At 45.2% G+C, this 27,345-nt stretch overlaps 1 protein-coding gene across 5 annotated transcripts in view; it reads right to left on the bottom strand.

Annotated features, from left to right (window-relative positions):
• The window catches only part of LOC130294416 (ETS homologous factor-like), a 59,157-nt gene that overhangs the window by 31,538 nt on the left and 274 nt on the right, over window positions 1–27,345 (bottom strand). The window contains exons 2-4 of one of the 5 annotated variants that reach the window (XM_056544153.1): window positions 5,420–5,491; window positions 3,913–3,949; window positions 3,438–3,673 (exon numbers count right to left, since the gene is read on the bottom strand). In XM_056544153.1, the coding sequence (XP_056400128.1) occupies window positions 3,438–3,525 (88 nt within the window). In that variant the 5' untranslated portion in view covers window positions 3,526–3,673; window positions 3,913–3,949; window positions 5,420–5,491. Of the gene's footprint in view, window positions 1–3,437; window positions 3,950–5,419; window positions 5,492–5,640; window positions 5,701–27,345 lie in introns of those variants that run through there. The other 4 variants (XM_056544155.1, XM_056544151.1, XM_056544154.1 and 1 more) reach the window with 4 other exon arrangements.

Here is a 27,345-nt window from a genome sequence, read left to right as displayed (position 1 = left end):
TGAATGTATACTCTAATGGTCCTTAAAGGGGTACTCCGGCGGAAAACTTTTTTTTTTAATCAACTGGTGCCAGAAAGTTAAACAGATTTGTACCTTACTTTGATTCAAAAAATCATAATCCTTCCAGTACTTATTAGCTGCTGAATACTACAGAGGAAATTATTTTCTTTTTGAAACACAGAGCTCTCTGCTGACATCACAAGCACAGTGCTCTCTGCTGACATCTCTGTCCATTTTAGGAACTGTCCAGAGTAGGAGAAAATTCCCACAGAAAACATATGCTGCTCTGAATAGTTCCTAAAATGGACAGAGATGTCAGCAGAGAGCACTGTGTTCCAAAAAGAAAAGAATTTCCTCTGTAGTATTCAGCAGCTAATATGTACTGGAAGGATTAAGATTAACTTTCTGGCACCTGTTGATTATATTAAAAAAAAAAGTTTTACACCGGAGTACCCCTTTAACAAATTGGTACATTTTACATCTTCTCTTAACTATACATTGAATAGTTGAAGTAAGCATAAAAAATACTAAAAACATATTATAAAAACAAATGCATTTTTGTTGGGCAAACAACCAAGCAAATCATTCTAAACATTTCCGACCAATACCAGGTTTTCACTGGTCAGAATTAGTGTAATTCCATATATATATACCGTATTTTTCGTCCTATAGGACGCACCGGCGTATAAGACGCACCCAATTTATAGGTGCAAAACCTAAAAAAATAAAGATTTTGAACCCAATAGTGGTCTTCAACCTGCGGACCTCCAGATTTTGCAAAACTACAACTCCCAGCATGCCCGGACAGCCAACGGCTGTCCGGGCATGCTGGGAGTTGTAGTTTTGCAACATCTGGAGGTCCGCAGATTGAAGACCGCTACATAGGAGGTAATACTCACGTGTCCCCGCCGCTCCGGACCCGTCACCGCTGCCCTGGATGTCGCTCCATCGCTGTCGCCGTGTCCCCGTCGCTCCGGAACGTCTCTGCTGCCGGCCGGGTATCCTCGCTCTCCGTCGCCGTCATCACGTCGTTACGCACGCCGACGCACGTACGCAACGACGTGATGACGAGGAAGGAGAGCGCCGGCCATACAGGGGATCCCTGAACGGAGAAGACACCGAGGAGGCAGGTAAGGTCCCTCCCGGTGTCCTGTAAGCACTAACTCGGCTATTCAGTCGGGCTGTTCGGGCGATTTCACTGCGGCGGTCCCGAACAGCCCGACTGAGCAGCCGAGTTTGTGTCACTTTCCCTTCAGACGCGGCGGTCAGCTTTGATCGGCGCGTCTGAAGGGTTAATACAGGGCATCACCGCGATTGGTGATGTCCTGTATTAGCCGCGGGTCCCGGCCGTTGATGGCCGCAGGGACCGCCGCGATAGGGGTGTATTCGCCGTATAAGACGCACCGACTTTTCCCCCCCAGTTTTGGGGAAGAAAAAGTGCGTCTTATACGGCGAAAAATACGGTAATTATTAGTATTAGGCTGCGTTCACACGGCTGTCTAGACCCGTCCCGTTCTTCTCCCATCAAATATAAAAATGGACTTTAAAAAGAAACGGACAATAAAGGATGCAAACGGATGTTAACCGTTTGTATCCGTTATTGTTCAGTTAATAAACCATAAGAATTTTTTTTTTGTTCTGAGCATGCTCAGAAGTGAAAACGGATCAAACGGATGACAATAAAGGCTCATCCGTTTTCCATAGACTTCAATGTTAAATTTACTGTATCCGTTTTTTGACGGAATAAAAAATACCGCATGTGCCGTTTTTTCTGCCGTCCAAAAAACGGAAATGAGTGCAGACGGGTACAAACGGATGTAAACGGATTGTAAAAAAAAAATCCCATTGACGTGAATGGGATTTTTTTTAAACCGTTTTTAATCCGTTTACAGCCTGTAAGAACGGAACCGAAACTGGGATAAAAAAACGGGGACAGACACACTTAAGCATCATACAATTGATGGATCACTAACTATAATCCAGGGCAGGGTTTCCCATCCTGGAAGTTGTAGTTCTGCAACTGCTGGAGGCACCCTGGTTGGAAAACACTGATCTAGGGTCAGCTCTACATCCAGCTCCTGAGACAACCTGGAGATGGTTTTCTCCATACATAGGCTGGTTTTGGCAAGACAGGTAAGAGCTGGAGCTGGTGCGGACACTTCACTGTTCGATGATCCTGTGCCCCCATGACAGTTCTTCTCTGCGATCTCTATGTTAAACCATATGGCTAAGTTTCCTTTTTTCTTTCGGTGTCCTTTCACTCATCTTTGGCATTTTTCGGTGGTCTTGGGCTCAGTGGAAGTTTTTCAAAATTCAACGTGGAATTTTTTTGGACAGAATCTTGTTGTCTGCTCTCCTGGGAGCAAAAAACAAACAAACCCCAAAACATACGCTAAGTGGGTTAAGCACTGGGGTTAAAGGGGTACTCTACTCAAAAACATATGTTTTTAAATCAACTGGTGCCAGAAGGTTAAACAGATTTATAAATTACTTCTATTTAAAAATCCTAATCCTTCCAGTACTTATCAGCTGCTGTATACTACAGAGGAATTTGAGTTGTTCATTTCTGTCTGACCACAGTGCTCTCTGCTGACACCTCTGTCCATGTCAGGAACTGTCCAGATCAGGAGCAAATCCCCATTTCAAACCTCTCCTGCTCTGGACAGTTCCTGAGATGGACAAAGGTGTCAACAGAGAGCCCTGTGGTCAGACAGAAAGGAAATTCAAAAAGAAAAGAACTTCCACTGTAGTATTCAGCATCTGATAAGTACTGGAAGGATAAAGATTTCTTAATAGAAGTAATTTACAAATCTGTATAACTTTCTGGCATCAGTTGATTTAAAAGAAAATGTTTTCCAGTGGAGTACCCCTTTAATACCCCCATTTCTTCAATGGAAATCTTTGAGTCACATGATTAAATAATTGCACGATGAAGACACAGGGATAAAAAAACGCCAAGACTATAACCAATCATTTAATAAATAAATAAAACAAAATAAAATAAAACACACTACAAAAACTGCATAACCAAAATTAATAAAAAAAAATGTATGGAAAAATGGGAAACCTAGTCTATCTGATAATAAATAGCCGAATTAAACAGATTCCCTGTGGTCGGAAAGTTATCTCTCCGTATACTTTTTTTTGTTTTTTTTTGGGATGAGAAGAGTTATCATTGGGGGGGGGGGGGGGGGGGGGGAGCTATGGCCACCGTATAATAAGAAAGATATATCAAAGCAGAGCTCAAGTCCTGCAGGAACGCATAGGAACTGAGTTCCTGCACTTTTTCAACAGCAGGAACACCGTTCCCATGAGCAGTAGCAGCCCTTGAGTGGAAATCTAGGGCGAGTTCCCACACTTTCTTTCCCAGGACTTGACCCCTGTATCAAAGTTATATAAAGCGAAGAATAGCCATGAAATGACATTCACCATCTTACCTGTCAGCACCGTCTGGGTGCCACTATTGGCCAGATCAGCCGTGAAGCTTGAGAGAAGGGTGAGGGGTAGCGCCGATGAGTGGTACATCCTGGCAGGGGTTCAATGGCACGGTACATGCACCTTCAGTAGAGTTCAGGTGGATCACAGGCAGCCGAGCCAAGACAATGACATTGTCCTTAGGTGCTGAGAGGCCACATCGCTCTGTCTTCACGTGATGGAAAAGGTAAAAGCCTGACTGACAGAACAGGAGGAGGGAGTTTTACCGGAGAGCAGGTTAGAAAGTCCCAGTTCTGCCTTTGGCTCTTTGTCTTTCACCTGATCTCTATTCAGATTTCACAATGCCACTCTTCCAAGAAGCGTCAGGGAGTGAATAGGGACCTGATCGGGGTTTCTCTTTCGCATTGTTTTTCGGGTAGCGCTGCTTTCCCAGAGTTTCAGTTTAAGGTTGCGGCAGGGCAGTCTGCCAGCTCTTACCTTGTCATTAGCTTCGGGGCACTCCCTGTAAGTTTATCTGAGAAAACAAAGAGTTACTGTGGGGTGACAGACATGCAGCATTCCTCCGAATTAAAGGCTACAGACAGACGACAATGACAACAATATTCCTAATGAGAGGACGGGTGACATAATCATTGATTAAACTTAAAAAAAAAAAAAAAAAGATAATTTGGCTTTGTGGGTCATTCTTCGGTCAATGATAGTAGGTTACTGCGATGGCACCATCTAGGGGGCACTCTATTAGTTACACGCCAGTTTTATATCTTACAGGTCAGTGTTTCCCAACCAGGGTGCCTCCAGGTGTTGCAAAACTACAACTCCCAGCATGCCCGGACAGCCAGAGGCTGTCCGGGCATGCTGGAAGTTGTAGTTTTGCAACACCTAAAGGCAGGGATGTGCACACAGACTCAAAAGGGGGCTTGAGCCCCTGTCCTTTTAAAGTACCTACCCTATAATACCCTCACTGATTGGGACCTCTGTGGGGTCCCATTCAGCTGACATGACTGCACGAGGTCCCTTACCTCAGAAATTTTGTAATAAGGTTTTAACAAACATTTTTTAATGAGAGGTGCCCTTTATTTCTACATAACCCCCTGCCCCCCCCCCCCCCCCCAAAAAAAAAAAATGTATGTGCACATCCCTGGTTGGAAAACACTGCAAGGGCACGTTCTCACTTGGCGTATATGCAGCATATTTCACGCTGCACAAAATCTGCAGCAGCAGCGGGAAATACGCTGCGTATCCCTCGCTCACCACACACACAAGGCTTTCCGGCAGTCCTATGTGTGCAGTGAGTTTTGGAGGCGGAGCCACGCATCACAGTCACACCGTCACACGGCCCCGCCTCCAAAACTCACTGCACACACAGGGCTGCCGCCGGAAAGCCTTGTGTGTGTGGTGAGCGAGGGATACGCAGTGTATTTCCCGCTGCTGCAGATTTTGCGCATCGTGAAATATGCCAAGTGGGAACGTGCCCTTATAGGTATATGACCCCAGGTCGCTGAGCTGCAGAACTAGACTTCCCTTAGACTAGGTTTTTTCTTAAAAAATACCAAAAAGACTCCAACACTGCCGCACTGTGTTTTTGCACTATGCCCCGATGTATACCATACGGCCGGCGGAGTCAAGTAGTGATGCTCTGCATCCCTTCTTAGCTCCTTACACTCCGTGGGCTGGGCAATCTGCATCCGACCCACAGAGTGGTACCCTAAAGACAATGGAAAAACTGCCAAAGGGTGAAAATTAGGTGCTTCCACACACTGGAGAAAAAAAACACAGGAAAAAGCAGTTACGTTTTTTTTTTCTGGAGTTATTTTTTTGTGTGGAAAAAACACCAGAAAAAAGGCAAGTGGAAACCTAGCCATATAGCAGATTCTAATGATGCCGTATGGACGTATGGTTGGGCAGGTTAGAAGACCCATCAATATTCATGCGAGAAATAAATATAAGCTGATATGAAAGTCAGAAATAATGACTAACTACTCACCAGAATGACGGCAGTAGATAGGCGTAGTAGTAGTACTTGCAGGATGAGTGAGCGACTACTCACTGAGGATAACTGCAATAGATAGGAGGAGCAGAACTTGCAGGAGGAGGGTGATAGGAGTTGCAACTTTATATAGGAAAAAAAAGGGACATAGACCGGCGCACCTTGTGCCTTTATCTCTTGTCTGCAAGAGTGTGTAAGTGTGCAAATAAACTGCTCACCTTGTTGTGTTTCGCTTCGGGCACAACATCGAAATTCACCCGGGGGGGTATTGGGCGTGGATAGCAGCAGCAGCCCGTGTCCGTCTATACCCGGAATCCTGGGATGGTCATAGAACTGTAGAGGACCACAACCTGTGGCGGTGTGGAGAGAAAAAGGACACTTCTCCAGCGCTTGCTGGATGTTCCTGAGCAAGAGGGATGCTGTCCCCCTCGAAACGCGTTGTCATCCCAGTTTGTACAAATAAAACGCTATTTTACTTCTACCACTCTAAAGTCTGGAATCACCATTACGGAGTTACATCCAGCAAGCACCGGAGAAGTGTCCTTTTTCTCCCCACACCGCTGCCTGATAGGAGTTGTAATACTTACAAGCTGATTAATGAAAACCACAAAGCAGCAAGAACCACAAATATGGGACAACACAATAAGATGAAAGACAAAAGACCAGAGCAGTTTAGCAGCAGACCAAAAGCAAATGCCGGCTACATCAACCAAGCAGGACCGAGAATGCAGACACACAAAGGCAAAACCAGTGGTCCATTACACAACCTTAATGCCAAACCACACCGACAGCCAGGTACAACTCAAATCCATTACTGTGGCAAAAAGACAAAACAAATAAAGTCTTTGGCTATCCTGGCAGGGAGTTGTAGTTTTGTAACAGCTGGAGGCACCCTGGTTGGAAAATACTGGTCTTAGTAATTAAATGCATTGCTATGAGCATGATAATGAGATCAGTGCTAGTCCAAATCCTTATTAAAGGGGTACTCCAGTGAAAAAACGATTTTTTTTAATGTCAATCAACGTAAAACAGTTCTGTAAATTACTTCTATTAAAAAATCGTAATCCTTCCAGTACTTATCAGCTGCTGTATGCTCCACAGGAAGTTCTTTTCTTTCTAAATTTCTTTTCTGTCTGACCACAGTGCTCTCTGCTGACACCTCTGTCTGTCCCAGGAACTATCAAGAGCAGGAGCAAATCCCCATAGCAAACCTCTCCCGCTCTGCTATGGGCAACTACTCCACTTTTCCTCTTCACAGGTTTTGATAAATATCCCTTTCAGGATCCGGACTGGTATGCAGAGAGGACACTGGTGGTGGATCCTCTGTGTAAGTGAGGTGATGGCGTGGGCCGTACCAGGGGAACGGAATCTAAGGGGTTACTGGTTTTCACCAGAGCCCGGCCGCAAAGCGGGATGGACTTGCAGCGGCAGGTAACCCCCAGGTCGTTCCACCCGGTAGCGACTCAACCCCACTGACAGCTGAGACAGGCGCGGTACACAGGGACAAGGCAAGAGCAAGGTCGGACGTAGCAGAAGGTCAGGGCAGGCAGCAATGGTTCGTAGTCAGGGGTCACTGCAAGGGTCTGGATAAACAGGCTTCGGATTCACAAAACGCTTTCTCAGGGCACTAGGGCAACAAGATCCGGCAAGGACAGGAAGGGGAAGTGGGTTTTATATGTTTTGCAGGTGTAGGTACTGATTGGGCCAGGCACCAATTAATGGTGCACTGGCCCTTTAAATTTCAGAGAGCCGGCACGCGCGCGTGCCCTAGAGAGCGGGGCCCCGCGTGCCGGGACAGAACAGCAGGAGGACGGGGCAGGTGAGGAGACGGCTACGCGGATCGCATCCCCGCCGGTGATAGCAGTGCAGCGCTCCCGGTCAGCGGGTCTGACCGGGGCGCTGTACGCAGAAGAACGCCGTGAGCGCTCCGGGGAGGAGCTGGGACCCGGAGCGCTCGGCGTAACAATCCCCCAATGTTCACACATTGAATTCTAGGGATCAAAAATCCTCTTATTTCATATAAAAAAGAGGCCTCAAATTTAAAGCGCTTTTTTTTTTTTTTAACTATTCTAGAGTATCTTTATGAACTTTTTTTGGAGTGTTTTATGTAGCCTTTTGTGGGGGAGGGGGGAGGGGTCTCCGGTGTTTTTCAATGTTTTTTTTTACAGAGATTGGGGGAGATTTATCAAAACCTGTCCAGAAGAAAACTTGCTGAGTTGCCCATAGCAACCAATCAGATCGCTGCTTTCATTTTGCAGAGGCCTTGTTAAAACTGAAAGAAGCGATCTGATTGGTTGCTATGGGCAACTCCCCAAATTTTCCTCTGGACAGGTTTTGATAAATCTCCCACCATGGTGCAGAAACTGATGTTTTCAGATGCAAAACAACCCACAACATGTACCTTGCGCTCATTTTTTATGGCTGGTATAATAAGGGCTGTAAAATTAAACTACAGGTGAACTGTCAGGTGTTTTTTCTACGAATTCAATGAGGAAATAAACAGATGTATAATGCTTTTTGAGGCGTAAAACAAACAAATGCCTGGTTTGCAAATTTCTGCAGCAAAAAGCAAACAAATAAAAAAAACTAACAAAAGTTTTGTGTGTAAAAACAAGTGTGAACATACTGTGTGTGCATCAGCGTGCCACTGAACTCACAATATACACAAAAGGATATGAGTCCCTTTATTCTTATGACTGTCAGGGGTCCCAGGTTCAGACCCCCACTGATCATAATGTTTTTTCCATATCCTAGTGCAGTGTTTCCCAACCAGGGTGCCTCCAGCTGTTGCGAAACTACAACTCCCAGCATGCCCGGACAGCCTTTGGCTGTCCGGGCATGCTGGGAGTTGTAGTTTCGCAACAGCTGGAGGCATCCTGGTTGGGAAACACTCTCCTAGTGATATGCCACAACAAAATAAGATGCCAATACCCCTTTAAAGGGGCACTCCCGTGGCAAACTTTTTTTTTTTTTTTTTTTAAATCAACTGGTGCCAGAAAGTTAAACAGATTTGTAAGTCACTTCTATTAAAAAAATCTTAATCCTTCCAGTACTTTTTACGGGCTGTATACTAAAGAGAAATCCAAAAAAGAAATGCATTTCCTCTGATGTCATGACCACAGTGCTCTCTGCTGACCTCTGCTGTCCATTTTAGGAACTGTCCAGAGCAGGAGAAAATCCCCATAGCAAACATATGCTGCTCTGGACAGTTCCTAAAATGGACAGCAGAGAGCACTGTGGTCATGACATCAGAGGAAATGCATTTCTTTTTTGGATTTCCCTTTAGGATACAGCCCCTAAAAAGTACTGGAAGGATTAAGATTTTTTTTAATAGAAGTGATTTACAAATCGGTTTAACTTTCTGGCACCAGTTGATTTAAAAAAAAAAAAAAAAAAAAGGTTTCCACGGGAGTACCCCTCTAAAGGGGTATTCTGCCCCTAGACATCTTATCCCCTATCCAAAGGATAGGGGATAAGATGTCAGATCGCCGCGGTCCCGCTGCTGGGGACCCCCGGGATCCCAGCTGCAGCACCGCGCTATCATTACAGCACAGAGCGAGTTCGCTCTGTGCGTAATGACGGGCGATACGGGGGACGGAGCAGCGTGACGTCATGGCGCCGCCCCTCGTGACATCACGGCCCATCCCCTTAATGCAAGTCTATGGGAGGGGGCGTGATGACCGCCACGCCCCCTCCCATAGACTTGTATTGAAAGGGACGGGCCGTGACATCACGAGGGGCGGAGCCATGACGTAACGATGCTCCGGCCCCTGTACCGCCATCATTACGTGCAGAGCGAACTCGCTCTGTGCTGTAATGAGAGCGCGGTGCCACAGCGGGGATCCCAGGGGTCCCCAGCAGCGGGACCGTGGCGATCTGACATCTTATCCCCTATCCTTTGGATAGTGGATAAGATGTCCAGGGGCGGAATACCCCTTTAAGCAATTATTTATAATAATACCATTATATTGGCTACAAAGTTGCATGCAGGTGGGCCTAAAAAATAAGTTTGTAAAAGTTTCTAGGCGCCAAGCTATGGACAGGCTGGGACGGATTTTCCTGTCATCAAATCACGTAATCGCCACGTACTTTCAGTTTGTTATACAAGCGACCAACTTGTATAACTATTCATACTTTACTATTTAGATTTCTTTATGAGAAGTGAAAGCCAACAAACACAAACAATATAACAAGCCGTTGCTATGACACAAGCACCATAAAAGAGTAATAGCATTCAACATTTAACAAACAAGTGCACTGGAGGTTGTTTCACCTTTTGGCACCTTAAAGGGGTACTCCGGTGGAATTTTTTTTTTCATATCAGCTGGTTCCAGAAAGTTAAACAGATTTGTAAATTACTTCTATTGAAAAAAAATAAAAAATCTTAATCCTACCAGTACTTTTCAGCTGCTGAAGTTGAGTTGTTCTTTTCTCTGAAAAAAATGTATAGAGGAGGGCTCAACCTATTCATAAGAATCCTATGGGTGCTGCTAGTCAGTAATTGAAAAACACAATCTAAGCCAACACTAGTAACCACTGCAAAAAAGCGCACACCAATTATGTACGCGTTCCGTCACACTGTGACTTCCTCAGGGGTATTGTGAATAACTGCCATATGCCTCTTTTTATATATATACTTATTAGTAATTACATACCACTCAGGTGTGTGTCAGTCTCCCGTCTCCCAATCCAGACAGCTGGCGTGGACTTCCGTCCTCTGTATCAGCTTCCGGTATGACCCGTAGCGCCATAACGACTCACGTGACCACACGGGTCACGTGACCGCATGAAATATTATGTCACATCCGCCCATCCTATGCCTCAATACAGTACATCACTATGCTGCGCATTAAGCGCAGCATGTGATGCGACAACTCACGTGTCTCTATTAGGACACGTGGGTAGTCATGTGATCACATATCCCTAGCAACGAGCATAAATAAACACAGTACTCAATAACTCCGAGTATGGGCGTCACACTACTGAACATCCTATCACGCCTCCCATACACCGGACCACACAACGGGACAATTCAAGTAAATATCAACAGAGATATAAGAAAAGTTAATGATATGTACTGGTTGGGAGAATAAAAATTCCAAAGAAGGAGGGACATTTATCAACATACCAATAAAGCAAAAACAAATACCTATACGACAACTGAAAAATAAATAAGAAAATGAGAAAAATGAAAAATAATAAAAAAATATATATATAAAAAATAAGTAATAACAAATAAATAATAAATAAAAAGTATAGGTAGATAAATAAAAAATTTAAAATATAAAGTATAAAAATATAAAGTAGAAAATATACGTGTATATGAAAAAAATAAATAAATATTTTTTAGTTAAGAAAGAAGTTAATACCCACCTAAATAATAGTGTAATAATAGTGTAATCTAATCCATACCCCTTTATTTATATATAAATAAATAAACATTTCCATAGATATTGATAAACTTATATAAATTCACTCTACACATATATAAATATATATATATATATATATATATATATATATATATATATATATTTTGGGATACCAAATCCAAAAGTGATCAATAAAATAAAAAGATAAATAAAAAAATGCAAATAACTGCAATTTATAATACTAATGTCTACAGATATATGAATAGTGATTTCAAAAGTGATCCCGATACCAACCACCAATATATAATAATTAATAATAAATATAACCATATATACATATGCATGCATATTTACAAGATGACCCCATCCAAATATCCCTTAGTAAAAAGATTGTGGAAAGAAAAATTCATTTTCAAATAAAAAATATAAATATATTGTTATATATTGTTCTTTTCTGTCTGACCACAGTGCTCTCTGCTGACATCTCTGTCTGTCTCAGGAACTGTCCAGAGTAGGAGCAAATACCTATAGCAAACCTCTCCTGCTCCGGACAGGGGTGTCAGCAGAGAGCACTGTTGTCAGACAGAAAAGAAAAACTCAACTTCAGCAGCTGATAAGTACTGGTAGGATTAAGATATATATATATATATATATATATATATATATATATATATATATATATTTTTTTTTTTTTTTAAAGAAATAATTTACAAATCTGTTTGACTTTCTGGAGCCAGTTGAAAAAAATAGTTTTTCACCGGAATACCCCTTTAAATATACATTATGGGTAGGGTCACGCACACAACACATACACAGAGTATTTTGCGATGCGAGAAATCTGCCAGTCGGTGGGAAATACACTGCGTATGCGCTATGAGCAGACACGCAGGGCTTTCTTTCCCTGCCGCAGCACTGTGTGTGCAATAAGGTTTGGAGGCGGCTGCGCATTACAGTTATGGTGGTGCGCTCGACCAGCCTCAGAACCAGGGGCGGACTGATCAGCCGGTCAATTCGGACATTGTCCGAAGGCCCGGCCGGGAAATGGGCCCGCCATCCACCGCCTCTCATATAAAATCTAAATATTTATTTATTTATTTTTTTAAATTGCTGGGGCCATCACAGGGAAAGGGCCCGCCACGGCCGCTATGTCTGTGCAGCTCCGCTGCGCGGCCCGGAGCTGTTACCCTTATTCCGCTAAGCGCCTGGGAGAGGCACTTAGGTTGCGCCCCCACAGTGATGTGAATCTCACGTCCAAGCATGGCAGCGCCGGAGTTCACTGTGCTGTTGCCGAAGACCAGTGCCCCCATCTCTCTGTTGGCTTTCTTAGGCTGGGTTCACACCACGTTTTCTTAAATACGGTTCCCGTATACGGTTTGGAGGAGGGGGGCGGGGCTAAATCGCGGCGCCTGCACTCAGCCGTATTCGGGAACCATATTTAATGCAAGTCTATGAGCCGACCGGAGTGAACCGCAGCCTCCGGTCGGCTTAGTTTTCGGCCGTATGCGGTTTCCCGACCGCAGGCAAAAACGTGGTAGACCAGAGGCTGCGGTTCACTCCAGTCGGCTCATAGACTTGCATTAAATACGGTTCCCGAATACGGCTGAGTGCAGGCGCCGCGATTAAGCCCCGCCCCCCTCCTCCAAACCGTATACGGGAACCGTATTTAAGAAAACGTGGTGTGAACCCAGCCTCAGTCGGCATCTGCATGGACCCAAAAACAGGGTAGCCTGGTCATGTGGGTGGTTTATGAATTGTATAGTTGTATGTATCTTCTACCTGCCTTTCGCCGCCCCCTACATGATGGCACAGTCTGACTTATAAGTTATATGTGAAGTATCTCTGACTGTACCATCATGTAGGGGGCGGCGAAAGGCAGGTAGAAGATGGAGTAGGCTTCCCAGCAGCACAGAGTATTTCTAGCAGGGACTGTAGTGAAGCAGAAAGTCTGCCTGACTACAGTTCTCTCCAGAAATACTCTGTGCTGCTGTGCTATTTCTGTAATAAATCTAAGAGGCCTCAGCCAAGCAGAGGGCAAAAAAAAAAAAAAAAACAGGTAAAATGTGCGGCTTATGAATGGACTAGTTGCTATTTTCTACCTGCCCTTCACCGCTCTCTATATGATGGCACAGTCAGAGATATGAGTTACCGTATTTTTCGCCCTATAGGACGCACCGGCGTATAAGACGCACCCAATTTATAGGTGCAAAATCTTTAAAAAAATAAAGATTTTGAACCCAATAGTGGTCTTCAACCTGCGGACCTCCAGATGTTGCAAAACTACAACTCCCAGCATGCCCGGACAGCCGTTGGCTGTCCGGGCATGCAGGGAGTTGTAGTTTTGCAACATCGGGAGGTCTGCATATTGAAGACCACTGGTATAGGAGGTAATACTCACGTGTCCCCGCCGCTCCGGACCCGTCACCGCTGCCCTGGATGTCGCTTCATCGCTGTCGCCGTGTCCCACGTCGCTCCGGAACGTCTCTGCTGCCGGCAGGGTATCCTCGCTCTCCGTCGCCGCCATCACGTCGTTACGCACGCCAACGCACGTACGTGACGACGTGATGACGAGAAAGGAGAGCGCCGGCCATACAGGGGATCCCTGAACGGAGAAGACACCGAGGAGGCAGGTAAGGTCCCTCCCGGTGTCCTGTAACCACTAACCCGGCTATTCAGTCGGGCTGTTCGTGATTTCACCGCGGCGGTCCCGAACAGCCCGACTGAACAGCCGGGTTAGTGTCACTTTCCCTTCAGACGCGGCGGTCAGCTTTAATCGCCGCGTCTAAAGGGTTAATACAGGGCATCACCGCGATCGGTGATGTCCTGTATTAGCCGCGGGTCCCGGACGTTGATGGCCGCAGGGACCGCCGCGATAGGGGTCTATTCGCCGTATAAGACGCACCGACTTTTTCCCCCCAGTTTTGGGGAAGAAAAAGTGCGTCTTATACGGCGAAAAATACGGTATATGATAGGAGTCAGCTTGTTACTCTGGTCGGCTCATTTTTGCACTGTATCCAGTTTTGTGACTGGACTGAAAACTGTAGTATACCAAGGTTTTCAGTCCGGTCACAAAACTGGATAACCAGTCACTATCTGTCTCCAGTCGGCTCATTCAAATAAATTAGATGGGGGCCGGGTCTGGCTGGAATACGGAAGTGCCCAGTATTTCACATTTCCCAGCCGGATCCGCTCCCCGTATAACATAAACGTGAAGGGAATGTATACAGAGACAGACTGTCTGCCTCACTACAGTTCCCGCCAGAAAGACTAAGGGGGAGATTTATCAAAACCTGTGCAAAGGAAAACTTGCCCAGTTGCCCATAGCAACCAATCAGATCGCTTCTTTCATTTTGCAGAGGCCTTGTTAAAAATGAAAGAAGCGAGCTGATTGGTTGCTATGGGCAACTGGGCAACTTTTCCTCCAGACAGGTTTTGATAAATCTCCCCCTAAGTGCTGCTGGGAAACCGACGCCTTCAGTCATTATTTTCTACCTGCTTTTCACCGTGAAAACATTTAAAAAAAATAATAATAAAAAAAAATGTAATAAGCCACTGGTGTAATAAAAGTTCACATTTTTTAAATAAAATTATGTAAACAAAAATAAACATAAATATGTATTGGTATCGCCGCATGTGGAAATGTCAGATCTGTTCAAATATAACATAATGAAACCGCACGGTAAATGGGGTAAACGTAGAAAAAAAAAAAAATTAGCCTGCATAGTGAATACCGTAAGAAACAACAAAACAACACCCCCGCAAAATTTGGTACAAAACGTAGAATGAAAACGATAGAAAGGTAGCATGAATCACAATAATGATACCAATAAAAAGTACAACTTGTCCTGCAAAAAAACATAAGCCATCACACAGTGACGTTGGATGAAAAATTAAAAAGTTATGGCTGTGAGAACATGGCAACACAAAAGGGAAAAAGAACATAAAAAAGCTATATAAATTGGGTATCGCCATAATCGTACCAAACCACAAAATAAAAATGTTTACCATATAGTGAACGCCATCAGAAAATTATTTTAAAAAAAACAAACTGAAATTTTCACATTTTTTACAATATTTTGACGTTTTTCTCATAAAATGCTGCATGAATCAACAAAGCTTTACCATTAATATAAAGTCCAATATGTCACGAAAAAATAACGATCTCCGATTCCCATCGCTAAGCAAAAGCATTTCAGCGGTATTACCACTTAAAGAGACACATGCCAAATGTGTAGGTCTAAAATCGAAAGTGTTGTGATTATTAGAAGAGGAGGAAAAAGCAAAAGTACAAAAACATTTCCTGAAGGGGATATACATTGGGGGTGGGGGGATCTGAGTTGGCCTAATGGCATAGTAAGCAGGGGGTTCCGTGTGTTTATGTGGGTTGGTGTTGTTAGTCTGATTGGCATTGCCATCCATTGAAGTACACCATAGCCTCTAACGCATTGCACCCCCTTTTCCTTTCTATGACCACTATTTATATACATACTGACTGTGTTATTCCACAACAGCCTTCCCGTCTACCAGCCAGCCACAGTAGCCAGCCAGTCAGTTTGCCTTAGCAGCCAGCTTCAGCAATTAAGGTGAGTGGAGGCTGGAGCCAAGTTGGACTGAGTATCACAGACAGAGATCCCAAGTTAGCATAAAAAGGAGGAGGATAGTTCAGTGTTTTTAAGCGTTTGGTGTAGTCAAGGAGATTGGCATTGCCATCCCTCAAAGTACACCATAGCCTTAAGCGCACTGCACCCCCTCTTCCTTTCTATGGCAATTATTCATATACATGTGGTGGCCCAGTAAAGGAGATGTTAAAGGGGTACTCTGCCCCTAGACATCTTATCCCCTATCCAAAGGATAGGGGATAAGATGTCAGATCGCCGCGGTCCCACTGCTGTGGACCCCCGGGATTGCCGCTGAGGCACCCCGCTATCATTACAGCACAGAGAGAGTTCGCTCTGCACGTAATGACGGGCGATACAGGGGACGGAGCAGCGTTCCATCACGGCTCCGCCCCTTGTGACGTCACGGCCCACCCCTTTCAATACAAGTCTATGGGAGGGGGCGTGGTGGTCGTCACGCCCCCTGCCATATACTTGCATTAAGGGGACAAGCCGTGATGTCACGAGGGGCGGAGCCATGACGTCACGCTGCTCTGTCCCCTGAATCGCCCGTCATTACGCACAGAGCGAACTCGCTCTGTGCTGTAATGATAGCGCGGTGCCGCAGCGGGGATCCCGGGGATCCCCAGCAGCGGGACCGCGTGATCCCCGCTGCGGCACCGCGCTATCCAAAAGGATAGGGGATAAGATGTCTAGGGGCGGAGTACCCCTTTAACCCGTACCCAAGATGGTGCCGGAGGTCCGGAAAGTTGCCGCAGCGCAAATGTTTCAGGCTGGCAGATCGTTTACAGCGCATCTCCCTCGTGGCCAAAGAGGCCTGCTACCAAGTCCCGTTGCCCAAGGACAATGGAGACTGGCCACCAACACTGGAGGAGGGAATGCCGGCATATTCTTGTGCACCATTGCCGGTGAGGCTGTCCCCTCACCACTGGACTTCGGGGTCCTGGGCTGAAATTCACACCGAGGAGTCAGAAGTGAGTACCCCAGCTGAGGCCACGTTCTCCGCCCCTCCTTCTACCCCTGGCCAAGAGCAAACCCCCCAGGACCAGAAGTCTGCAGCACATCCCCGGTCCCTACCTTTACCAAAGGGGTTGTTTGGCAATGAGCCTGGACTAATACAATATATGAGGGAGCACCTTTTTCCCTTGCCAGGGAAGTCCCATCCCCCAGTCCCACCGGCCCAGTCCGAGAGGGCTAAAAGAGAAGCTCAGGTGGCCGAGATTGTAGAGGTAGCTTCAGAGTGGATGCCGACTCAACGAGGCACTGGATACAGACAGCAATCGGTAGGTAAAATCAAGGGTGTTTAATTTTCCCAGAATGCAACGTGTTTCACTGCATAAGCAGCTTCATCAGGCATAGGTGAGAACAGCAAAGTGGTGCATTTTATCCTAACACAAATTAGTCACAGCAGGAATAATTATCACGGACCAGCAATCATTGGTCCGCAGTAATTATTCCTGCTGTGACTAATTTGTGACTAACTTTTGTAATTTAGCTTCTTTTTATAGTAATAATGGCTTATAAAAAAAAAAGACCACCAGGGACAAAGTCCAGGAAGTGAGGGTGGGAGTAGCACTCCTATATGCTCACTCCTGTCCTATTAGACTTCTCTCTAAAAACAGAGAGAAGATGGCTACAGAGCCACCTGCAGTGATTGGATGAAGAAACCCAGCACAGCAGACTCAGGGAGGAATAGAATGCATGGTGAGTGAGGGCGGGATCAGTGCTTGCCTCGGACACGCCACTTCCTGAGCAGTGGATGTCAGAATGAGTGAACAGCAGAACAGAGGGATTAGGGATACCTAGAGTATTTTTTTTCTCCGCTCAACTACTCTCAATTGAACATATTCTGTAAACGTTGCTCCAAACACCAATGTGATCGAGCCCTTACATGGACAGTTACATTGTAAGAACAGTGCAATATTAATAAAGAGCTACTACAGGGTTATGAGGGGGTGTACTACCATATGTGTAGCTAATGACTCATGGGCCCCAGTGCAAAAGGTCAGATTGGGACCCCCACCAAAATCTACATGTAAGTATGTATGGCTTCCCTGATGTAATGTGAGACTGGTGGGGGAATAGGAAAGGATTGGGACTGGAGCAGCAGGAAGTTTGAGAGGTTTGTTATTTTATCATATTCACCATCCAGATTTACTTGTTTAACAGCTATAGGGCTATAGGTATCACGTATGATCGGCCGTCGGCCAGGATGTCTTGGAGGGGATGGTGGTGGACAGAGTTAACATTAACCCGGCTGTTCGGTCGGGCTGTTCGGGACCGCCGCGATTTCACCGCGGCGGTCCCGAACAGCCCGACTGAATAGCCGGCTTAGTGCTTACAGGACACTGGGGGGGGACCTTACCTGCCTCCTCGGTGTCTTCTCCGTTCAGGGATCCCCTGTATGGCCGGCGCTCTCCTTCCTCGTCATCACGTCGTCGCGTACGTGCGTCGGCGTGTGTAACGACGTGATGGCGGCGACGGAGAGCGAGGATACCCGGCCAGCAGCAGAGACGTTCCAGAGCGACGGGGACACGGCGACAGCGATGGAGCGACATCAAGGGCAGTGGTGACGGGTCCGGAGCGGCGGGGACACGTGAGTATTACCTCCTATGCAGTGGTCATCAATCTGCGGACCTCCAGATGTTGCAAAACTACAACTCCCAGCATGCCCGGACAGCCAACGGCTGTCCGGGCATGCTGGGAGTTGTAGTTTTGCAACATCTGGAGGTCCGCAGGTTGAAGACCACTATTGGGTTTAAAATCTTTATTTTTTTAGATTTTGCCCCTAAAAATTGGGTGCGTCTTATATGCCGGTGCGTCCTATAGGACGAAAAATACGGTAATTGTTTACATACGGTATATAGTCTCATTGCCTATATATTGATGTTGCCATATTGTATGTACAGATCTAGCTTTTATTGACTCATCTATTTGATCATTGAGGACGGGTGTCACTTTGGGTGAAGGGGGTTCATGGCCCCTCCCCAAGGCTGTGCACTGGCTCTATCAAGCCAGGAGTTTAATGGTTTTTAAATGTGTTTGTTAAAGGGGTACTCCGGTGAAAACCTTTTTTCTTTTAAATCAACAGGTGGCGGACAGTTAAACATATTTGTAAATTAATTCTATTAAAAAATCTTAATCCTTCCAGTACTTATTAGCTGCTGAATGCTACAGAGGAAATTCTTTTCTTTTTGGAACACTGATGACATCCCGAGCACAGTGCTCTCTGCTGACATCTCTGTCCATTTTAGCAACCATGGTGGCTCAGTGGTTAGCACTGCTGCCTTGCAGTGCTGGGGACTTGGGTTCAAATCCCACTAAGGACAACAATAAATAAAGAGTTATTATTATAATAACGTCAGCAGAGAGAACTGTGCTCGTGATGTCATCAGAGAAGAGAGCATTCCAAAAAGAAAAGAATTTCCTCTGTAGTATTCAGCAGCTAATAAGTACAGGAAGGATTAAGATTTTTTAATAGAAGTAATTTACAAATGTGTTTAACTTTCTGCCACCAGTTGATTTAAAAGAAAAAAGGTTTTCACCGGAGTACCCCTTTAAATATGAATTAATCTCTGTGTGTGCAAACTATTTGTCTTCTTTATTGATTTGTACTAATAAAATTATCAATTGTCTATTGTTGGGTGTGCTGCTGTTTATCAGTGATGTCTTTTTCTTACTACGTGTATTGTGCACCCTATTTGACTAGGTTGAGCCCTCCCGGTTTTTTCTTTGCATTTGTTGCATATTTTCAGAGCTCTATGTACTGGATAGAACACGTGTCTCATATCTTTCAGCCCGAAAATCACATATCAGGATGGATGAACAAGAAAAAAAACGGTGCTAGTAGCGCAATCCACTGCAGAAGCTGTTTCAAGTAGGTATACTTCTTTATTAAGCCGTGCAACAACGCGTTTCGAGGCCACAATGCCTCTTCATCAGGAAGAATGGAAGTAAGCCAGGAAGTAAGCCATTCTTCCTGATGAAGAGGCATTGTGGCCTCGAAACGCGTTGTTGCACGGCTTAATAAAGAAGTTTACCTACTTGAAACAGCTTCTGCAGTGGATTGCGCTACTAGCACCGTTTTTTTTCTTGTTCATCCATCCTGATATCCATCGGTCGGAGTTCCTCCATACAGACGCCGGGGAAGCAGCACCACCATTTCTTTGGTCTTGAATGACCCATGCGCATATAGTTGTTGTGGCTTTCTCACAACAACACCAGGTGAGCAGTTTTCCTTTTGAGTTTTTTATCTAACGACTCTGCTCCAAAATACCTATAACGATACCGCCCTATGGGAAGCTCTGCCTCTCTTTTGTTCTAGATACATTTACGAAAATCACATATGTCATTTTAAACACATAATGAAGTGTAAAGTGTTGATTTACGCTGGTGATCCTACAATAAAATATGAGGAATTATATAGATGGAGACTCAGTGATAAGCGTTGTATAGCTGCTGGGAAGTAACACCTACATTATAACAGCACTTCATGTAGTCTGAAACATAACAGCAGCCTGGCTTTGCACCACATACCTCATTTTATAATCCTGCCATTAAGTTCTTGAATGGCATCAGGAATGTACCTTTTATGGAGGCACGGCATGCAGCTGCTATAGGACCTATGGTTAAAGGGAGTGCAGCAGAGAATTGCTTTTCATGATAACTACAGCTATCACTAGGAAAAGCGGGCTGCATATTCATTTATATGGCTCCCTAAGTTCAGTACTAGCTGTAGAAATCCATATGCACTTAGCCCCCTCTAGTGGTGGCTGCAAGCTGCCAAAAATATATTTTTTATCAAGTCAAAAAAACTTATTTCCCCTATACAGAGTTATTTAGAAATGAACCCACCTATAAGACCAAAAATATATTGTTAAAGGGTACCTCTCATCAAAAAAACTTTTGATATATTATAGATTAATGTATGCAGAATAACTTTACAATTGCATGTTATTAAAAAAAATATGCTTCTTTCTATTTAATTTTCCACTTTGAAGAAATGACCACTAGGGGTCTCCCTACCAGTCCTGGCAGCAAGCATTTCAGACTCATGCTGGAGTCCTAAACACTACGAGCTGCCAGTCTGCTTTGTTCACAAAGGAGAACACTCAGAGCTGCCAGCCTGCTTTGTTCACAGCCTGTTTGGCTGTGAACAAAGCAGGCTGGCAGCTCTGAGTGTTTAGGACTCCAGCATGAGTCAGAAATGCTTGCTGACAGGACTGATCGGGAAAAATACAAAAGAAAGAAGCATATTTTTCATTAACATGCTATTGGAAAGTTATTCAACATTCATTAATCTAAAATATATCAAAAGTTTATTTGATGAGAGGTACTCTTTAAAACCCTATTCTTTTAGTTATGGTGACCTATGATTTCTGTATTGGCTCCTGAGTGGCACATACATCTTCATTGCCACTGAATGTGCTTGGCAAAAAACGAATTGGACCCAAGATTAGTACTCCCAACATGTTGTGCTACAGCCGGTGTTGGCTCTGTAGCTGGTGCAGCTGTACAACTCCTAGCAGGAAATGACAACTACCAGCAATGCATAAGGTGCAGTAACATGATAAAGTGCATGTACTGCTATAGTACAGCCTTTTGCTGTCAGGACATACCACCGACAGTGGAGGACAGCTCAGAAATGCGCCGTCTCACAGACGGCAATGTATTTCCATGTGGACATTACAGAAAGACTAGACATGACTATTCTTTCTGCGGATGCCGGAATCTGATATTTCTGGTGCAGAAATTCTGCCATGTGAACAGTGCAGCAGAATCCAATTGAAATCAAATGGACTCTGCTGCTGCAGATTGTCTGTGCAGAATTCTTCTGCGGAATTCTGCACGGAAATTCCATCGTGTGAATATGGCCTTAGGAGCCACCTGAGAAACCTCTGTGAGGAGAAGGCTTGGTCTCTCAGGAAAAGGCTCCCAGTGTGAGACACAGGCTAGGCCAGGCCTATGGGAGCTGCAGCCTGGAGGAACCCAAGTCTGGTTGGACATGCCGAGAAACTGGTGCTATGGCTCCAAATAGTTAGGAACGCTGTCTTGTATTAGCGCTCAGCCAGTTTTCATGTGACAACACTGAACAAATGACCCTTCCATTATTTTCCAGCACTGCCTTAACCCCTTGGGGACGGAGGGTTTTCCCATTTTTGCACTTTCGTTTTTTCCTCCTTACCTTTTAAAAATCAGAACCCTTTAGATTTTGCACCTAAAAATCCATATGATGGCTTATTTTTTGCGCCACCAATTCTACTTTGTAATGACATCAGTCATTTTACCCAAAAATCTACAGCGAAACCATAAATAAAAAATCATTGTGCGACAAAATTGAAGAAAAAACACAATTTTATAACTTTTGGGGGCTTCCGTTTCTACGTAGTAAATTTTTCGGTAAAAATGACACCTTATCTTTATTCTGTAGGTCCATATGATTAAAATGATAGCCTAGTTTTATAGGTTTGATTTTGTCGCACTTCTGGAAAAAATCATAACTACATGCAGGAAAATGTATACAATTGTCATCTTCTGACCCCTATAACTTTTTTATTTTTCCATGTATGGGGCGGTATGAGGGCTCATTTTTTGTGCCGTGATCTGAAGTTTTTAGCGGTACCATTTATGTATTGATAGGACTTTTTGGTCACTTTTTATAAATTTTTACATGATATAAAAAGTGACCAAAAATACACTATTTTGAACTTTGGAATTTTTTTGCGCGTACGCCATTGACCGTGCGGTTTAATTAATTATATATTTTTATAATTCAGACATTTGCGCACGCGGCGATACCACATATGTTTATTTTCTTTTTATTTACACAGTTTTTTTTAATGGGAAAAGGGGGGTGATTCAAACTTTCATAAATGATCTTTATTCACAATTTTTTTCACTTTTTTTTGCAATGTTATAGCTGCCATAGGGGACTGTAACACTGCACACACTGATCTTTTACATTGATCAATGGTTTCTCATAGGAAACCATTGATCAATGATTATGCCCTCATGCCTGGATCTCAGGCACTTAGCAGTCATTTAGCGATTGGACAGTGAGGAGGAAGGTAGGGACCCTCTTGCTGTCCTGCAAGCTGTTTGGGATGCTGCGATCCCGAACAGCCCCCTGACCTAACCGGCAATCTTTTACTTTGATTTTAGACGCAGCGTTCAAATTTGAATGCTGCGTCTAAAGGGTTAATAGAGCGCGGCACTGCGATAATTGCGAGGCACTGCTATTAGCCACGGGTCCTGGCCGTTGTTAGAGGCCAGGCCCGACACGTCGTGGCCCAGCGTTATAGAAAGGGAGTGGGCGGAGGGCGTAAAGGTACGCCCTCCGTTCCCAACAGGTTAAAGGGGTACTACGGTGGAAATTTTTTTTTTTTTTAAATGAACTGGTGCCAGGTTTATAAATGACTTCTATTTAAAAATCTTAATCTGTCCAGTTAGAGAAGAAAGAAGTTATAGTAATTTGATTCTGCACAAACTTCTCGGCTCGGCAGTTGATGACTTTTCCTGCATAAATTAGTTCAGCTTTCAGGTGCTCCGGTGGCTGGAAAAGGTGGACACAGTCCTAGGAGAGTCTCCAGCCAACCGGAGCACCTGAAAGCTGAACTAATTTATGCAGGCTAAAGTCAGCAATCGCCGAGACGCGAGGTTTGTGCAGAATCGAAGTACTGTAACTTCGCTTATCTCTACTTCCAGTACTTAGCTGCTATATACTACAGAGGAAGTTCTTTTCTTTTTTTAATTTCTTTTCTGTCTGACCACAGTGCTCTGTGTTGACAGGAACTGTCCAGAGTAGGAGCAAATCCCCGTAGCAAACCTCTCCTGCTCCGGACAGTTCCTGACATGGACAGAGGTGCCAGCAGAGAGCACTGTAGTCAGACAGAAAAGAAATTAAAAAAGAAAAGAACTCCCTCTGTAGTATATGTGGTGTCCCGGTACAGAACCTAGTTCTGTACAGTCCTTAAGTCACCTCAGGAAGAGTCCTTCAGTGCCACAGGGCTCTCCTGCAGGGCTTTCCCCTAGGTTATATTCTATAAAATGCCATGTATGGTTATTATGTTCATTTGCTGTGAATGATTATCTGTATAAAGTTGTACCCCAGGCAACCAGCTACCAATGGGCTTTAGTCCAGTCCCCTAGTGTATAAGGGGCAGTAGTCTGTATATTCACTCTCTTGTTCCTGCACTCTCTTAGTTCCTGGCATTAAAGAAAGCACAAGGTCCTGTACTATCCAAGTTCATCTCAGCTAGGCCAAAGCCTAAACACCAGCAGCCACTTCTGAACTGTAAGTCAAAACTACTTCTACAAATCAAGTGACTACTACCCAGCTAAAGTAATACTAGTAGCACAGTGACCTGCTGCCTTATCACAATAACTACAAGTCCAAGCAAGCCTGAGAGGTTCCCTGTGTCCCGATTACCTCTGTGGAATCTGCCTAATTGTAATGACTGTTATCCACCTATTCTAAGTAGAAGTTCAAGTTGCTTCAAATCCTTGCTGTGGACCTTCATTCATTGCATGACATTTTTGGGCTGGTTGTCGGTGGTGCCCTATACTAAAACAACCACATCCTGGTGTCACGAACACTAGGGGTTAACAACATCTTGCCCCCAGGGTTAATTCCATCAGATCCCGTTACCTACACTGCAACACCCCAAAATTGGGGAAAAAAAAAGTTATTTTGTAAATGTTGGGGTCTTCCAATTCTACGCAGTGCACTTTTCGGTAAAAATGACACCATATAGTTATTTTGTAGGTCCATACGGTTACAATGATACCCAATATATACAGGTTTTTCTTGATTTCACTATATAAAAAAATTATAACTACCGTATTTTTCGCCATATAAGACGCACTTTTACTTCCCCAAAACTGGGGGAAAAAAGTCGGTGCGTCTTATACGGCAAATACACCCCTATCGCGGCGGTCTCTGCGGCCATCAATGGCCAGGACCCACGGATAATACAGGACATCACCGATCACGGTGATGCCCTGTATTAACCCTTCAGACGCGGCAATCAAAGCTGACCGCCGCGTCTGAAGGGAAAGTGACACTAACCTGGCTGTTCAGTCGGGCTGTTCGGGACCGCCGCGGTGAAGTCCCGAACAACCCGACTGAATAGCCGGGTTAGTGCTTACAGGACACCGGGAGGGACCTTACCTGCCTCCTCGGTGTCTTCTCCGTTCAGGGATCCCCTGTATGGCCGGCGCTCTCCTTCCTCGTCATCACGTCGTCGCGTACGTGCGTCGGCGTGCGTACCGACGTGATGGCGGCGACGGAGAGCGAGGATACCCGGCCGGCAGCAGAGACGTTCCAGAGCGACATTTTTATTATGTTTTTATATTTTTTATATGGAATTTGGGAAAAGGGGGGTGTTTTAAACTTTTTAATAAGGAAGGGGTTAATGTGTGTTTTTTTTTTACTTAAACTTTTTTTTTTTTTTTACACTTTACTAGTCCCCTTAGGGGACTTTTAGGAGGAATCATTAGATTCCTCATACAGATCAATGTGGTTCCATTGAACCACATTGATCTGTGTGATCTGCGCTCCATTGATAAAGCCTAGTCCTGCCAGGCTTTATCAATGGGAGAGCCGGTGTGAGGTGGTTTTTTGCGCCCTCGTAGATCCATGCGTCCGCTCCTCCCCCAGCTCTCCGAACATTTCCGAAGCTAGAACTGGGGGAGGGCAGAGCAAGGGGAGGGAGGAGGTTCACGCCCCCTCCCTCATCTCCCCTCCCTGAGGACGTAAATCTCCACGGCAGGTCCCCTCCCACATCTCCCCTCCCTGAGGACATAGATCTCCACAGCAGGTCCCCTCCCTTATCTCCCCGAGCTGAGGACGTAAATCTCCACGGCAGGTCCCCTCCCTCATCTCCCCGAGCTGAGGACGTAAATTTCCATGGCAGGTCCCCTCCCTCATCTCCCCGAGCTGAGGACGTAAATCTCCATGGCAGGTCCCCTCCCTCATCTCCCCGAGCTGAGGACGTAGAGCAGTGCTCCCAATGAGCTCTATGTGTAAAGGGGGACATACTGTACGGGCTAAAGGGGTACATACTGTACGGGCTAAAGGGGGACATACTGTACAGGCTAAATGTCCCCCTTTAGCCCGTACAGTATGTCCCCCTTTACACATAGAGCTCATTGGGAGCACTGCTCTACGTCCTCAGCTCGGGGAGATGAGGGAGGGGACCTGCCGTGGAGATTTATGTCCTCAGGGAGGGGAGATGAGGGAGGGGACCTGCCGTGGAGATCTATGTCCTCAGGGAGGGAGCGTGCCGTAGAGATCTGCGTCCAGCCAAGCTCAGGTGGGGAGATTAGGGAGGGGGCGTGAACCTCCTCCCTCCCCTTGCTCTGCCCTCCCCCAGTTCTAGCTTCGGAAATGTTCGGAGAGCTGGGGGAGGAGCGGACGCATGGATCTACGAGGGCGCAAAAAAACACCTCACACCGGCACAGCCACAGCAGTAGAGGTAAGTCCTCCGGCTGTCTCCACAGTGGATCGCTACCGCGCAACCGCACTCTGGGGGGGGGGGGGTTTGCGATTCACTCCACTGGACCACCAGGGAGTGTTCAAAGCTTCCTTTAGGCGCAGCTGTCAACTTTGACAGTGGCGATCTAAAGGGTTAATAGCCAGCCACAGCGATCGTGGCATGTTGGCACTTAACGCCGGCCCTCAGCTACAGGAATCAGCTGAGGGCCAGCTGACATCACACGGGCTCAAGTCGGGAGCCACAGCGGTCCTGAACAGCCTGCTGAGCTAGTCAGGATGACTTTTCTCCCGTTTTAGACGCCGCGATCAAAACCTGACGTGCCACCCAAAATCTGTTGGTAATAAGAAATGTGGAATCCAGCTCTTGTGCAAATAAAATCCAAGATCTATTCCAATAAGACAGCACAGAAACAAGGAAGTTACGCACTTCAAGCTCAGTTTGCATGTAGTCATATTGCATGTATGACAGAGCGCTTTCTGCTCTTGAAACGCGTAACTTCCTTGTTTCTGTGCTGTCTTATTGTGCTGTCGTTTTGCAACAGCTGGGGGCACCCTGCTTGGGAAACACTGGTCTATGTAGAGGACAGGAGCTTATTCAGAACACGCAATAGGGGAGATTTATCAAGACCTGTCCAGAAGAAATGTTGCTGAGTTGCCCATAGCAACCAATCAGATCACTTCTTTCATTTTTGAAAAGGCCTCTGAAAAATGAAAGTAGCGATCTGATTGGTTGCTATGGGCAACTCAGCAACATTTCCTCTGGACAGGTTTTGATAAATCTCCCCCAATGTCCTTAAAAACGTAACATGGAGTCGCAATCACCCGGTGTCCAAAGGAGCAGGTAACCCTGGTACAGGTAAAGTGTACAGAACATGTAATACCTCCCTGTACTGTAGGGGGCGCTACAAGACACCAGTCAGTGCATACACTTCAGGAATACAGGGGTTTTACCAGCGAATGCCCATTCTGATTGGTCGGTTCTTCCAGCCATTGACACGTTTCACAGATCTGGACTGTCTGTAGTATTGTATGTTGAGCCTGGTTTCAAGTTACAATGGTCCAGAAAAGACCATTATATGTTGAGACTATAGTATGTTGAGGCCATTATAAGTTGAGGGATGACTGTAGCATGATGGGAGTTGTAGTTGTGCAACACATTTTACTTGTTCTCTTCGCTTTATTCTTTAGTCAGATTTGCTCCTGGGAAAGTTGAGTGACATCTTATCTGGCTGCCATTACAGCTCACATTTAGGTTATCACAAAACTTTTCCAGAGTCCTGAACAGCCATGCTGCTTAAACTGGTCAGGCTTCTGGAGTGTTCCCTTATAGGAGTTGTAGTGGCACTGGCAGCCATATTGGTTGTTACCCAGCTTTCCCAGAAAGATACCAGAACTAGTAAACAGGTGTCTTGAATTAATATTATCTCAGGTGATAAGTTAATT

The sequence above is a fragment of the Hyla sarda genome, chromosome 10 (assembly GCF_029499605.1).
Source record: "Hyla sarda isolate aHylSar1 chromosome 10, aHylSar1.hap1, whole genome shotgun sequence".
Classification (NCBI taxonomy): Eukaryota; Metazoa; Chordata; class Amphibia; order Anura; family Hylidae; genus Hyla; species Hyla sarda.
The sequence above is the reverse complement of the archived record's forward strand: the minus strand, read 5'-3'. Positions and strand labels throughout refer to the sequence as shown.